General features: G+C 39.5%; 1 protein-coding gene and 1 long non-coding RNA gene across 8 annotated transcripts; one reads left to right on the top strand and one right to left on the bottom strand.

Annotated features, from left to right (window-relative positions):
- Positions 1 to 175: 175 nt before the first annotated feature.
- Positions 176 to 13,820, top strand: LOC105689382 (glutamate [NMDA] receptor subunit 1). Of its 5 annotated transcripts, none has more exons than XR_007277243.1 (18): positions 7,029 to 7,728; positions 7,905 to 8,149; positions 8,222 to 8,473; positions 8,563 to 8,757; positions 9,438 to 9,538; positions 9,645 to 9,818; positions 9,900 to 10,013; positions 10,076 to 10,223; positions 10,313 to 10,526; positions 10,626 to 10,760; positions 10,848 to 11,005; positions 11,092 to 11,326; positions 11,403 to 11,551; positions 11,632 to 11,789; positions 11,887 to 12,059; positions 12,138 to 12,391; positions 12,530 to 12,666; positions 12,899 to 13,040. XR_007277243.1 is itself a non-coding variant. In XM_048651301.1 (18 exons), exons 2-18 carry the CDS (start codon positions 7,928 to 7,930, stop codon positions 12,957 to 12,959), a joined length of 2,760 nt encoding a protein of 919 aa, XP_048507258.1. In that variant the 5' UTR covers positions 7,029 to 7,728; positions 7,905 to 7,927; the 3' UTR covers positions 12,960 to 13,101. The 5 variants fall into 5 exon arrangements, 2 of the variants coding, with proteins under 2 accessions (XP_048507258.1, XP_012261778.2); XR_007277242.1 differs by having other exon boundaries at positions 12,530 to 12,669; XM_048651301.1 differs by having other exon boundaries at positions 12,530 to 12,546; positions 12,899 to 13,101.
- Positions 8,952 to 12,580, bottom strand: LOC125500071. Of its 3 annotated transcripts, none has more exons than XR_007277255.1 (3): positions 12,426 to 12,580; positions 9,841 to 9,986; positions 8,952 to 9,768 (listed from the first exon to the last, which is right to left on the bottom strand). It is a non-coding gene; the product is annotated as an uncharacterized LOC125500071 (long non-coding RNA). The 3 variants fall into 3 exon arrangements; XR_007277253.1 differs by lacking the exon at positions 12,426 to 12,580 and adding an exon at positions 11,064 to 11,198; XR_007277254.1 differs by lacking the exon at positions 12,426 to 12,580 and adding an exon at positions 10,067 to 10,221.
- Positions 13,821 to 14,067: the final 247 nt, after the last annotated feature.

The following is a 14,067-nucleotide window of genomic DNA, read 5'->3' as shown; positions in this document are numbered from 1 at the left end:
TGAATATTCGAAAAGTCCATTTATCAATTTTTTTTCCTTCGCACGTAATATTTCCATCAGCTCGTTCTCGTAGCTGCAACTATAAAATAAAAAAAGGAACGAGTTTATCATTTTGTCGGTAGTTAATATTGTAGTTCCTCTCCGAAGTCGAACACCTAGTACATTTATGTGCTGCAATGGAGGCGATACCGTGAATCGTGACGTCACGTTTGAAAAATGACGCTTCTTTTTCGCTTTGAGTTGCCACGCACGTGCCTGACAAGTAGTTACAAGTTCGCTTCAACTGATACCGGCAAATAATCGCGCTTGCGCTCAAACCACAGCACTTTGTTAAATATGAAAGATCCTATAGACAAATGCAATACTAATCGAAGTATTTCTCAGAATTATCCCACTCGTGCTGTGCGTTGGGATTTAGAGCTTGGTGATCACGTATAATAAGAGCCGGAAATCGTGAGTCGCAAGACGCAGATGAAAATCGCCCGGCGAACCGGGCGCTGCAGCATTTTGCAATTGTTGTGAAAGATATTGTAACGGTTGAAAAATAAGTCTCGGACAATACAAGGTACGTTGTGATGTTTTTTCTTATTGTTTCAATTATTGTACCAACAATCGAATCTCCGATAATCGAAGCTCTGCTCTGGTGTTCAACGTCAGTTTAAAATTAGATTTCCCGCGCGCGCATTTTGAACATCAATTGATAAACAAGTTTTATGATCAAGTTCTCCGAAAAATAATTACTTTGTCTATTTGTGCAGCTTTCATCTCTGATTTATCGCTTCACGTTTATATCCATGGATATATCATCGATGAGCGTATAGGTGCGCCTAATTTCAACGTCTACCAGACGCCTTGCTTGGTATGTACACATACAATGTATAATTTATTTTCATAGTGGAGTGAGTCACGTTTACTTATCAGTTCTCCAATGCAACGTTGTTAACTTGGCATTGAAGAGATGCATTTTGCACTGTGCATTGCGTTTCGGTATGAAAAAAAATGATCCAAAAATGCTCTTGTACAATAATAAACGCCCGTTAACTCGAATTTCGGAATATCATTCCGAAGGTTGTAATTACGAAATTTTAATCGGTATTGTTGTTGTATTTTTTGTTTCGTTACATAGGTGCAGAGACTGGGAGGATAAATAAGAACGATCAAGATGGGGGGGATGTTGAGCGCGAACCCTGATGATTCTCAAAAGAGCGATGAAGATGATTATCCTCATTGTGCCGATGAGCCAATGTGTGAAACATTGAAAAGAATAAATCGTGGCGATTCATTCGAGGAGAAGCACATAAAACTACTCGGTGAACAGTTGATAACAAATTTTGGAGAGTTTAAAGTCGAACCAAAAAACCGACTAACAGTTCTAACGAACTTGGAAGAACTGAAGATAGTATGGAACAAAATCAAATTACCGAAATTTAAAATATTACCATTTTTCATCATCCTACGCGAAACAAACAACAACCAATGGAATTTGATAACCCTTACCAGAATGGACGACAGACTGGTTATTATGTATAACAATTCTTTTGGTAATAATTTATCGAAAGAAATAAGAGAAATCGTATCAGAAAATGCTTCAGTCAGGCTTGAAAGTAATATAACAAATATATCAAGGAACGATTTATGCAGCGGTATGATAGCCTTGCGAAATATGGAAATCGTCATCGAAGGACTTCTGAGCAACGGTGAAGATTTTATCCGTAATTTTTCGCGGACGCAATTCTACGAGAAGAGTAACGAGGCCAATATGAAGACGAAATTTTTGTCAAACATGGAAAAAGGTTACATCGAGTCGTCGAAATCTCTTGCTAAGGAGCTAGTGGGTGAAGAGGATTATGAAAATTTTCGAATCGCGGCTGAAAAGTTCCTGGAGAAATGTCTGAGTTTCGAAAGCCCAGTGTTCAAAAAATGGAAGCTTTACCACGAACTCATGGAAGCTGAAGCATTGAAGAAAGAAAATAATCCGGGATATGAATCGGACGATGAAACTTTGAATAAAATAAAAGCGGCGAAATTAAGTGTGATGGATGATCCTTTGATAAAGGAATTAATTGACAAGGGGAGAAGTTTGACGGGAAAACTTTGGGACGATAATTCACCCGGTATGATTGGATCCGAAGAGCTGGAAATACAAAGAGATTTCGGTGATCAAATGAAAAAGTTCACCAAAATCTGCCACTTTTTGAGCCACGTTACGTCACGGAGAAAAAACGCTCTCAATGAGGTCAGTAAGATTTTGAGAATTAAAGCAGAAAAATTGACAGTCTTCAGCCCGGTTAATACGCAGAAATCAAGTAAAAAACAAACAAGTGTCCAAGAAGGGATGAACTCCTCTCACCCCAACAATGGATCAAAAAAAGCAACCTTGGAAGACCTTCTTCGAGACTTTCCACCTCAGGTTAGTATGGAAGAAGAACCTGGTGGCCCCATTCGAAGTCTTGAGGAAGTAATTTCCAAAATTAATCCCGAAAGTTGGGACGATATGAACGAAAACGACGATGATTCGAGAACCAATTACCGGGATTACAACGAGCAAGAGCGATCTGAACTCCGTAAAAATTACGACAAAGTTATGAATTCTTTCAAAAAGTGGGAACACAAAAGTGTGTCTGACATAAATAGATGGGCTAGAGATAACAGAGGAAGGGTTAAAGGTCAGAACGCATGTTTCGAAGCCATCGCTATAATGGACAGAGCAAATCAATTGGTTACCGGAGGTCATCGTCTTCGAGTTCCCCAAATTGTCACGCTACTAATTTTTCTACGCCAAAAGGATGATCGTGGATTTTTCAGCCAAGTACAATCAGGAGAAGGAAAAACTGTGATAGTATCTCTTTTAGCTGTGATTCGGATCCTTCAGGGTGAAAAATTCGTCGATGTTATAACAAGTAACGACGTTTTAGCCGCAGCTGCGGTTGAAAATAGAAAGCAATTCTACGCTGTTTTCGAAATTACTGTCGATGAAAACAACGAAGACCCTTTTACTCCACATGGTATGGGACCTCGTGATTGTTACAAAGCTGACGTTGTATACGGCGACGTATCAAACTTCCAAGGTGATTATGTGTCCGACGTATTTATGGTGTCAGACGCAAGATCTGGAAGAGAATTCGGATACCTTATTTTCGACGAAGTTGATAACATGTTGATCGACGAAGGCTCGCAGGTAACAAAACTTGGTTCCGCATTTCCTGGAATGGAGAGTCTGAGGCACGTTTATATCAAAATATGGAAGGAACTTTTGAAAGCTGAAAGAGTCCTGCTGGAAGAATTCAATAAAATAATAACAGATGAGATGAAGCAACTACTTGAACAAGCCAGAACGCTTACCGAGGAACAAATGAAGGCGCGCATTCTCCACACGGAGGTCGATTTTACTCTCAAGATCCCTAAGAGAATTAAAGATATGATAAAGAAAAGTAGACCGACCGAAGTTAGCTTAATACCGGACCACCTAAAATCATTCGTCGACGAAAGCGTTGATACTTGGATATCGTCGGCTATAAATGCGAAATATTGGTTTCTCGAAAACCAAGACTATATCATAAAGAATAACAGAGTCACACCTGTGGATTATACGAACACTGGGATGACCGAGGACAGGAGAGTATGGGAAAACGGACTTCATCAATTCCTCGAACTTAAACATAATGTTCAATTGAACACTCAAACGATAACAAGTTGCTTTATTTCCTGCTACGGTTACGTAAGTAAATATAAATCTAAAATTCAAGGGTTAACTGGAACCCTTGGAACCTGCTTGGAACGGGAATTTCTCACAACGATGTACAACGTGGGATTCGCTAGGATTCCGACTTTCAGAGTCAGAGACTTTACAGAGTATCCAGCACTGGTTTCGACCGATGAAAAATGGAGCGAGGAAATAGCATTGGCGATTCTATATGAAATTAGACACGGGCGAGCTGTTCTAGCGATCTGTAATTCGATATCAGACGTTCTTGAAGTCGAACGAAAGCTGAAAGAGCTTAGAGGATACTTGAGTGATGTTGAATCCAATGATCCAAAAATATATCGCGATCAGGAGAACGCTCATGTTACCAACGAAACCGTTGCTCCGGGTGACGTGATCCTGGCCACAAATATAGCAGGACGAGGATCCGACTTCAAAACATCCCAGGAACTCGAAGACAATGGTGGACTTCACGTGTGTGTTACATTCTGTCCTAGAAATGAGCGCATCAAAAATCAAGCTATATTCAGGACGTCGAGACAGGGAAATAAAGGATCAGCACAACTGATAGTTCGGGAAAGTGAAATAAGGTCACTGAAAATAGCTACCAAAATCCTTGACTTTATCGACTTTAAACAAGTAAGAGCGGCAGTGGCGAAAAAAGAGAAAAAACGTTTGGCAAACATCAAGCGACATATACTCGAGGACCTTAAAATACGAGATGCATTGTTTCAAAAACTTTTGGATCGCGTTGTAAAACCGCTACGTGCAAGAAACCGTAAAGACAGTGTTTTTCCTGTTGAAATTTTGCTGTTGGACCTCAGCGAGATCTGGGGGTTTTGGTTGAAAAAACAGAAATTTAACACGGAAACCTTTTTGAACTCCGACGAACTATTTAAACAATTCTTAGCACTCGACAAAACGAAGGGAATCATGAAGGGAAAAGTTATGCAAAATCCTTTTAATTGTTCGTTTGCCGCAGAGTTTTTCTTGGAACATGGAACAGTTGAAATAGCCGAAAAAATTCTGAAACACGCGATCAGCATGACCAACAACAAGTTACGTTTATACCCTGCATACTTACAATTGTTCGAATGTAAAATTGAAGGGGCACACGTCCTGATGAGAAGATTTGCCAAAGCCATGGCCAAGATCGTAGTCATCGGCTTCTTTATACCTGATTGCGATAGTTACTTCGACGGAAGTTACAAGCGAGACGCTCTTGAATACTTGAATATAGCTCAAGAAGGAATCACCGAGGAGTTGAATTACTTCAAAACGAATTATTTGAACGACGAAGCATCCGACGACTTTAAAAAAATCATTGTAAAAACTGACGGAGAAAATTTATTTCTAAAACATTTTTTATCCCGTGTAATTTGCCTCGATTTCCACCGTAGCAATATAGAGTTCTTAGCGAAAACTACCAAAAAATGTCAAAGTAAAAACGGTCTCGCAATCGCAAGTAGAATTGCAAATTTCTTAGGAAGATCGGATCATACGATCGAAGCGATAAAAACGCTACAGAAACACATAACGAAAAATGGGGTCGACGAATTTCGCCGTATCGGTTGGGGTACCGTTTACGATCTATCGATTGTTCACGATGTACCAACCCTCGTGATTCTTGGAGCACAGGCTCAAATACTTGGGGGTATCGCACTGTTCATGTCTGCACATCTGAATCCTCTCGCGGCTGCAGCGTCTTCATTATTGGCCAAAACAATGATTGTAGAGGGTGTTACAGACATTCTTTTCGAACTAATGAGTAAAGGAGATGTAGAATTCAGCGCGAGAAATTACTTCGACAGAAAACTCGAGCTGTACGCAAAAACCATTGGTTTCGGTGCCCTATCATCATCCGCGAAATCCGACGGAAATCCACAATCGTATCTAAGCGGCGATTTTTACCGTAAAATATTTGAATTCTCGATACCTACGATTAAAGGGCAAATAGACCTTCTTTTAAAATCGAAATCGATCAAGGGTGGAGATTATTCTAAGTACATCGATTATGCGAAAGATATCGATCTAGCTATACATGTTTTCAATAAGGCTAGAGAAGCCAAAATCTTGGATATATTTAAATCTGATTACCACGATAAAAGGGATATCAAAAAATTCAATTGCAATGTCTCACAGTATCAAGCCATGGCCGATCTCACAGAGCTAGCAATGTCCTTGGAAAATGTGAATGAATTTGTCGAACCCACTGACGATATCCTCGGAGAATGTCTCCGGGCATACTCCGCAAAGTTCATTTCAATACCGACCGAAACACCGATAACATATGAAAGAGGTGGTGACACTATCATTGTCGGAGGTGTCTACACTAACAGATTGTACAACAGGTGTCAGGAACTGTTAACAAAAATTGAACTAGAGTCGGACGAGTATGATGACGCTGAAGAAGGAGACGAATCGGCCGAGAGGTCAAACTCAAGTAGTGGCAACGGAAATCAACAAAGTCAAACTCACAGAGATCATGGAGAACAAGGCAGAAGCAATAGTCAAACCGAAGGTGGCTCTGGAGATCGAGATCGTGACAATAGCAGCAATAACAATTATAACAATAACAATAACAACAACAACAACAACAACAACAATAGAAGGAATGGATGTCAAGGTCGTGGTGAAGGGGGCGAGAAATACGCGTTTTTAATACGAAGATTGAAGTTAGCGGCTAAAAAACTTTTGAAATATCTTGCTAGGGTGCGTCCAAATATCGTTGGAGGAAGTTATGGTGAATTAGATGGAGTCTATAAAGGGGGTAGAAAAAATATAATTGAGATAAATCATGTACCGCCAAAATGTATTTACAGAGGGACTGATTATGGTAACATTCCTATAGACAGAATGCCTGCGATTGCAATGCGAATAGAAGATCATAGAGGAATTGGAAGGAAATCCGCTCAATTACGAGCTCAGCTCGCAGGATGCATTTCTACAGGAAATAGCGCACTTTCTAGGGAATGGGCGAGAAGATTAGGAAGGATTTTAAGAGAGCAGGGTTTTTGGAGGGTTCTTGAAGAGGAAATTAGTATAATTTTGAGCACTATTGAATACCCTAGAGTAAATGGTCAGGCTTGGGTCGATTATATCGACGGTATTTTAGAGATGCTCAGGTACTGCAGGGACGTGGATGTCCCAGGAGCGCCTAATATACCAGGAGTTCCTCGTGGAAGACTCATATCCAATGAACAATACGAATGGATAGTTAGAAATTTAAGATTGGAACAATATAAAGAAAATTATATTCGTTTCCAACAGGCACATCGCGAAGACGATGAAATAGATGAATTCGAATCAGACGAGGAGTAATTACATATACGCAGAAAAACGTCAGTACGCAGCGCAATCATTGTTGATTATTTATACGAATGGTTTTTCCTAACATTACCTTGTTTAATAATATACATACATATATATATATATATATATATATACATATACCTAATTATAACTATACTTATACGTATCATATTTCAAACAATTCAATTGTGTCAAATACAGTACGTACAATAAAGAGCAGATAATATTTTATATCGATTGTAATATATTTATGCAATGAACCTAAGTTCTTTTGATTGAGCCTTTATTCATCAACACTAATCTGTAACAAAGTTTGTATGAACGCCAATAAACTTTTAACAAAATCCAAACTAATCGTGTCCAAATCTGTGGAATAAAAAAATTCCTCCAAGAACCATCTCTGAAATAGAAATATTTTTTGTCTACCATACAAAAATAGCTTTTCGATCCAGCGGTAATCGTAAATAGTAACTATGCAGTGAAAATTAGATTTTGCTGCAACTGATTATCGAGTATTCAGTGATCAAAACAATTAAGAGGCCGCAACATAAAAATTGAAAAAAAAAATCTCCCTCCTCGAGCGGTCTTTGTCGATCGTATGCGGCGGGTACGGCGCAGCATCCCGCCCAGATCAATGCTATCCTGAATAGCGCACGGTTACATAGGGCGGGGATTCATTTGATCAAGCCCCGTACATGAGAAGCGCGTTTGAAGTGAGTAATATATATTCTTTCCCCAAATATTTCGATCATCCCTGATTGATAATTAATTCACCCTTTTTGACGAATGTGAAAAATAATCGTGAACCTGTTTGTGTCGAGTTCTATTGTTGCGAAAATTAACATCGATTGATGTAGCAAATTTTTTCTGATCTTCTTATTATCATTAGCTGATTGAGGGTGCAGAGGACATATGAACTCATCGGGTATGACCCTGACACGGTCAGACAGAGAAAAACTGGAGTCTAAAATGGGAAAATTTAGACATTTCGTGATCCTGCTACTCGTTGTTCAAACATGGGCTGGAGGCGGTCGTGCCGCCGGTTCGACAGGGACGAACAACCCCACATTCTTCAACATCGGTGGTGTGCTTTCCAACAATGAAAGCAAAGCGCATTTCAATCATACAATCGACGTAAGTAATTCACCATCGATGAGTAAAGGACAGATGAAAACGGATTGGAAATGTCATTTCATTATTTTACAGCATTTGAACTTCGACGCTCAGTATGTACGCAAAGGTGTGACGTACTACCACACAGTGATAGAAATGGATCCAAACCCGATTAGAACCGCTCTAAGCGTATGCAAGTATCTAATCACTCAGAAGGTCTACGCGGTTGTGGTCTCACATCCTTTAATCGGAGATCTGTCACCTGCAGCAGTCTCCTACACTAGTGGTTTTTACCACATACCGGTCATTGGGATATCATCAAGGGACTCCGCGTTCTCGGACAAAGTTAGCAGATTCTGACTGTCGGCGTTATAATCATACCTTTCAGCTGCTCTCTCGTGTATTAATATCGAGTATACTTTTTCATTGCACAGAATATACACGTTTCGTTCCTGCGAACCGTACCACCTTACTCCCACCAAGCAGATGTCTGGGTAGAATTGTTGAAACATTTCAACTACATGAAGGTGATATTCATCCACAGCTCAGATACTGACGGTCGGGCGTTGCTTGGCCGTTTTCAAACAACTTCTCAAAGCCTGGAAGACGACGTGGAGATCAAAGTACATGTGGGTTGCGCACTCTCCTTCGCACGCTTGATTTTTCCCCACATTCAAGCACGCTAAGCTATGAATCGCCGTCACCCAGGCTGCACCTCCTATTGAACTGTATCAAAAATATATTTCTATAATTTTACACACTATAGACGGTTGAGTGATTTATACAATGGGAGATGCATGCCACGATATTCATTCATGTTCAATGATTTTTCATCTATTTTTATTTCTGTAGATATAGCTCTTGCATCCATTAGCTTTTAAATGCTATTCTATTCTATTTAGTCCTCGTGCAACCCCATATCTTACATTGCTCCTTAACTTGATGTCTTTTAAACCTAATAATTAATACAACACTCTAATAGGCTGGGTGAGTATAAAATCCATAAATTATCCACCATAAACAATGAATAAAAATAGATAATGGTGTTATTTCCTCATGGAATGAATTCCGTTTTATAATTTGTCTATCAGAAAATTGAATGAATGCTGCTAAAGTAAGGATGATCCACACCCCCGTGAGATTGTATAATTGATGTACGAGGGTGTATGGGCGTATGTAGAGCCGATGAACTTGAATTATTTGCGTGTAAATCTGTGCGATCAAAAATAATTTGAACAATTATAGCCCTCTGGCATGGATTAGGCGAAAGTTGACAAGCATCCTCTAAGCGATAGTTTCCCCAAAACAGGTAGAGTCCGTGATAGAGTTTGAGCCAGGTCTGAAGAACTTTACAGAACAACTGATGGACATGAAGAATGCCCAGGCTCGCGTTTACCTCATGTACGCTACGTGAGTATCAAACAGCGAATTTGAATGAAGATATTTACAAACTGTTACGGTCTGTTGAATGTCTAGTAATAATCGGTTAACTAAATGATTGTCGTTCTTCATCCAGGACAACCGATGCAGGAGTAATCTTCCGAGATGCCGCGTATTTGAATATGACAGGTGGTGGATACGTCTGGATTGTTACAGAACAGGCATTGGAAGCGTCCAATGCTCCCGAAGGTCTGTTGGGTCTGAAATTGATAAATGCAACTAGTGAACAAGCGCACATTAAGGATAGCCTGTAAGATATTGAGAGCTTATACCTGTTGCAATATAATCAGTTCTTGATTATTTTCAGTTATTGATATATTTGCTCGCTCAGGTATGTACTGGTGTCGGCTCTGAGAGATATGAACGAGGCTGAGAATATAACAGAAGCGCCAAAGGACTGTGACAATTCTGGATCTATCTGGGAAACGGGAAAAAAACTTTTTGAGTATGTACCTTTGTATGAATTATTTGAAACTTGAAATATACTTGTAATCATACATTTTATAGCTACATTCGTCGCCAAGTCTTACACAATGGTGCAACAGGTAAAGTTGCCTTTGATGATAATGGGGATCGAATTTTTGCTGAATATGATGTTATAAACATCAAGGAGCGAGGTCGACAAGCATCCGTTGGACAATACTTCTATTCATCGGTAAGGGATTGTTTTCGATATCCAGAATATTGTTATAAAATATGGATAAAGATGCAGGGGGTTGGATTAAACAGATAACTATTTTTCAGAACATTACAAAAATGAGATTGAAACTTGATGAAGCTAATATAACGTGGCCGGGACGATTGAGGACCAAACCAGAAGGTTTCATGATTCCAACCCACTTGAAAGTGCTCACAATTGAAGAGAAACCATTCGTATACGTTCGTGAAGTTTTTGATCAAAAACCTTGCCTACCCGATGAAATACCATGTCCTCACTTCAATACAACGGAAGACAATTGTGAGCATATGAGAATTTTGTCATCAAATCATACGTACTTTGATATGTGATTTTAACACATTCGACCAGATGTAACGATCCATATTTAAATTTTTTTAGTGACACAAAAATTCTGCTGTAAAGGCTATTGCATGGATTTACTCAAAGAACTTTCCAAGACCATCAATTTCACGTACAGTTTGGCTCTATCGCCAGACGGTCAGTTTGGCAGCTACATGGCAAAAAACAATTCATGTACGTAGGAAAAATCCTGAATAATTTCTTAAGATTATTACTCAATGTGGGGATAACGATGTTCATAAAAGATGTCAATGATTTCAGTTGGCAGTAAGAAAGAATGGAGCGGATTGATAGGTGAGCTAGTGAACGAGCGAGCAGATATGATCATAGCACCTCTCACCATCAATCCTGAGCGAGCCGAGTTTATAGAATTTAGCAAGCCATTTAAATACCAGGGTATCACCATCCTTGAGAAAAAGGTTTGAAAAATATAAATCTATGGTTCATGTGAAACTTCTTACAATGAAAGAAACCTACCAATATATATTTTTTTTGCTACATACAGCCATCGAGGTCATCAACATTGGTGTCCTTCTTGCAACCGTTCAGCAACACACTGTGGATCCTTGTGATGGTTTCGGTGCACGTGGTGGCACTAGTTCTGTACCTCCTCGACCGGTTCTCACCTTTTGGGAGGTTCAAGCTAGCCAACACTGACGGCACCGAGGAAGACGCACTGAATTTGTCTAGTGCCATATGGTTCGCATGGGGTGTTCTGCTGAACAGCGGTATTGGAGAAGGTCTGAAGCCAATTTGATTTCAACGACTTTGTTTCTTCATTCCTTCTATAATATATCTAATCAACTTAATGTAAAGGCACACCAAGAAGTTTCTCAGCTCGTGTACTCGGGATGGTGTGGGCTGGCTTTGCAATGATTATCGTAGCTTCGTACACTGCCAATTTAGCTGCTTTTCTTGTGTTGGAACGACCAAAAACTAAACTTACAGGAATAAACGATGCTCGTGTAAGTTGCGTAGAAATCGAACCAGCCCTTAATAATAATAAGGATCAATAATTATCATTTCATTATACTATTCATTGAAGCTCAGAAATACAATGGAGAATCTGACATGCGCTACAGTAAAAGGCTCTGCTGTTGACATGTACTTCAGAAGACAAGTCGAGTTGTCCAACATGTATCGCACGATGGAAGCTAACAACTATGACACAGCAGAGGATGCTATTCGAGATGTAAAAATTGGGTATGACAGGGCTTTGATTTTTAATCACCTATGCAATCACCTAGCAATGATTGATGAATTTTCCGGAATAAGACTCATTGGATTTCGAAATTATTAGGAAATTGATGGCGTTCATATGGGACAGCTCTCGCCTAGAATTTGAAGCTGCTCAGGACTGCGAGTTGGTAACTGCCGGAGAGTTATTTGGACGTTCGGGGTATGGCATTGGACTGCAAAAGGGATCTCCGTGGGCAGATGCAGTTACTCTAGCAATATTGGATTTCCACGAGGGTGAAGATCATATAAATTTCCCACATAAACCTATGACCTAGATGAAAGTGGAGACTAATCTACGTTGACCGTGAATAGGTGGATTTATGGAAAAATTGGATCACCAGTGGATTCTACAAGGGAATCCACAACAATGTGAACAGTTTGAAAAGACGCCAAATACTCTTGGTCTTAAAAACATGGCCGGGGTTTTCATATTGGTAGCAGCTGGAATACTTGGCGGTATAGGTCTAATTATGATTGAAATGGTGTATAAAAAGCACCAAATACGAAAACAAAAGAAGCTAGAGCTTGCTAGACACGCAGCAGACAAATGGCGAGGAGCTATCGAGGTAAAGTAACGACAAGACTCTTCCAAGTTATCACCTTAATTCGATTCAGCCTGTACTGTTGTAGGTTTAGAAGATTCAATTTAGTCCACCATCACCTTTAATCGGTGTTGAATTCTTTATGTCTTTTCTTGCGACCAGGTTGACGAGGTACCCAAGTAGGTTGCATTCGATTCGTGAGCTTTCTCCGTAGCACAGATTGACTAGCGGAATATCAAGGCGGGCTGATATAGAGTTTACAAACCAAACGAATAAAAATCAAAGACGATTCCAATTTCGTGGTATTATCGTTATACATATGCCTGCTTCCATAGTGCTATGATTCTGAATACTCAAACATTTAGCTAGGAAACGTTATAGCACATTTACGGCATAAGCAATTTTAAATGAGTTAGCTTAAAGTGCACTGCACGTTGAAAAATCAGCAAAGTAATGCGGGCACAAATCACGAATCATTCAAATTGGATGTTGTACATAGTAGTCCTAATGATTTTTTTTTTTTCTTTCCAGAAACGTAAAACACTTCGAGCTTCGATTCCTGCACAGAGGAGAATACAAAGCAACGGTCTGAACGACCCCACAACAGTGAGCTTAGCGGTTGATACAGTCGCAAGAGCCAGTATCACGCCACGTAGCCCTGGCAGGGCATGGCCTGGCGACAGTGATATTCGACAACGTCCATTATCCCGATCCGAAGACATCCGCTTATCACCTGCAGCTTATACTGCTGACGTGTCTCACCTCATTGTTTAGAAAATTGAGAAAACAGCAATAGAGTAAACAACAGTATTCTTTGCCCAATTTGACGTGGATGGATAATCCCCACTAGCAGCTAAAGAGCAGGTCTCTTCTTATCAGAGGATTTGAGATAATAATCTATTTTTTGTCATTGTAAGGATACAGTCAAGTACACTCATCTATTATTTCAACGATGTTAATGTTATATTGCCTCGCCATCGGTGAAAAGATTTGCGTGTAGATGCTAGCATACTCTGCTATATCCAGACACATTCAAGCAAAAGAGAGTCAACGACATTCAGATTCAAACAACCACAGTGTTAATATATGATCTAAGTATTTCAACCATGATTCCAACGTAATTATCCTCTCTTGTGTTTCGACTAGAAAACTAGACTAACCTGTAAGTCTTATGACTTAAATTAGTTACCATACTTCCATTGTATTCCAGATTAATTGATGGAATTCCTCAAACCAGTATTTTGTGGAACCGATATACTTGAAATAAGTAATCGCGTCTCTATTACAAGTAGATCATCATAATACGATTTGAACGTACGAATCGGATAGATATACAAATAAATATTCTAATTGGATTAGAAATAAAAAACGAAAGTTGTTACATGTTAAAATTATATTGTATACTATTATGAAATATCTTGATTGTATGAATAGAAAATCAAATTTAAACGTATGCGCTCACTCACGTTTCCTGATGCCTCGTTCTATTTATTCATTCACATGCGATTAATTTTTAGTTCGCGCCATACCACTGCAACGCCACAGTTCGTCTGACGGCACCGTCAAGAAGATCAAGACGATGCGCAGATCAGTGCTGTTAGGAAAAGACGTCTGTGATGAAAATTGACGATATTCTGCCCACGAAAATTGACGATATTCTGAAATGTCCCATATGCTCACAGAAACGATTGAATACAATT

This window comes from Athalia rosae, chromosome 2 (assembly GCF_917208135.1).
Source record: "Athalia rosae chromosome 2, iyAthRosa1.1, whole genome shotgun sequence".
In the NCBI taxonomy this organism is placed as follows: Eukaryota; Metazoa; Arthropoda; class Insecta; order Hymenoptera; family Athaliidae; genus Athalia; species Athalia rosae.
Note: the sequence above shows the minus strand (reverse complement) of the source record. Positions and strands in the feature narration are given on the sequence as shown.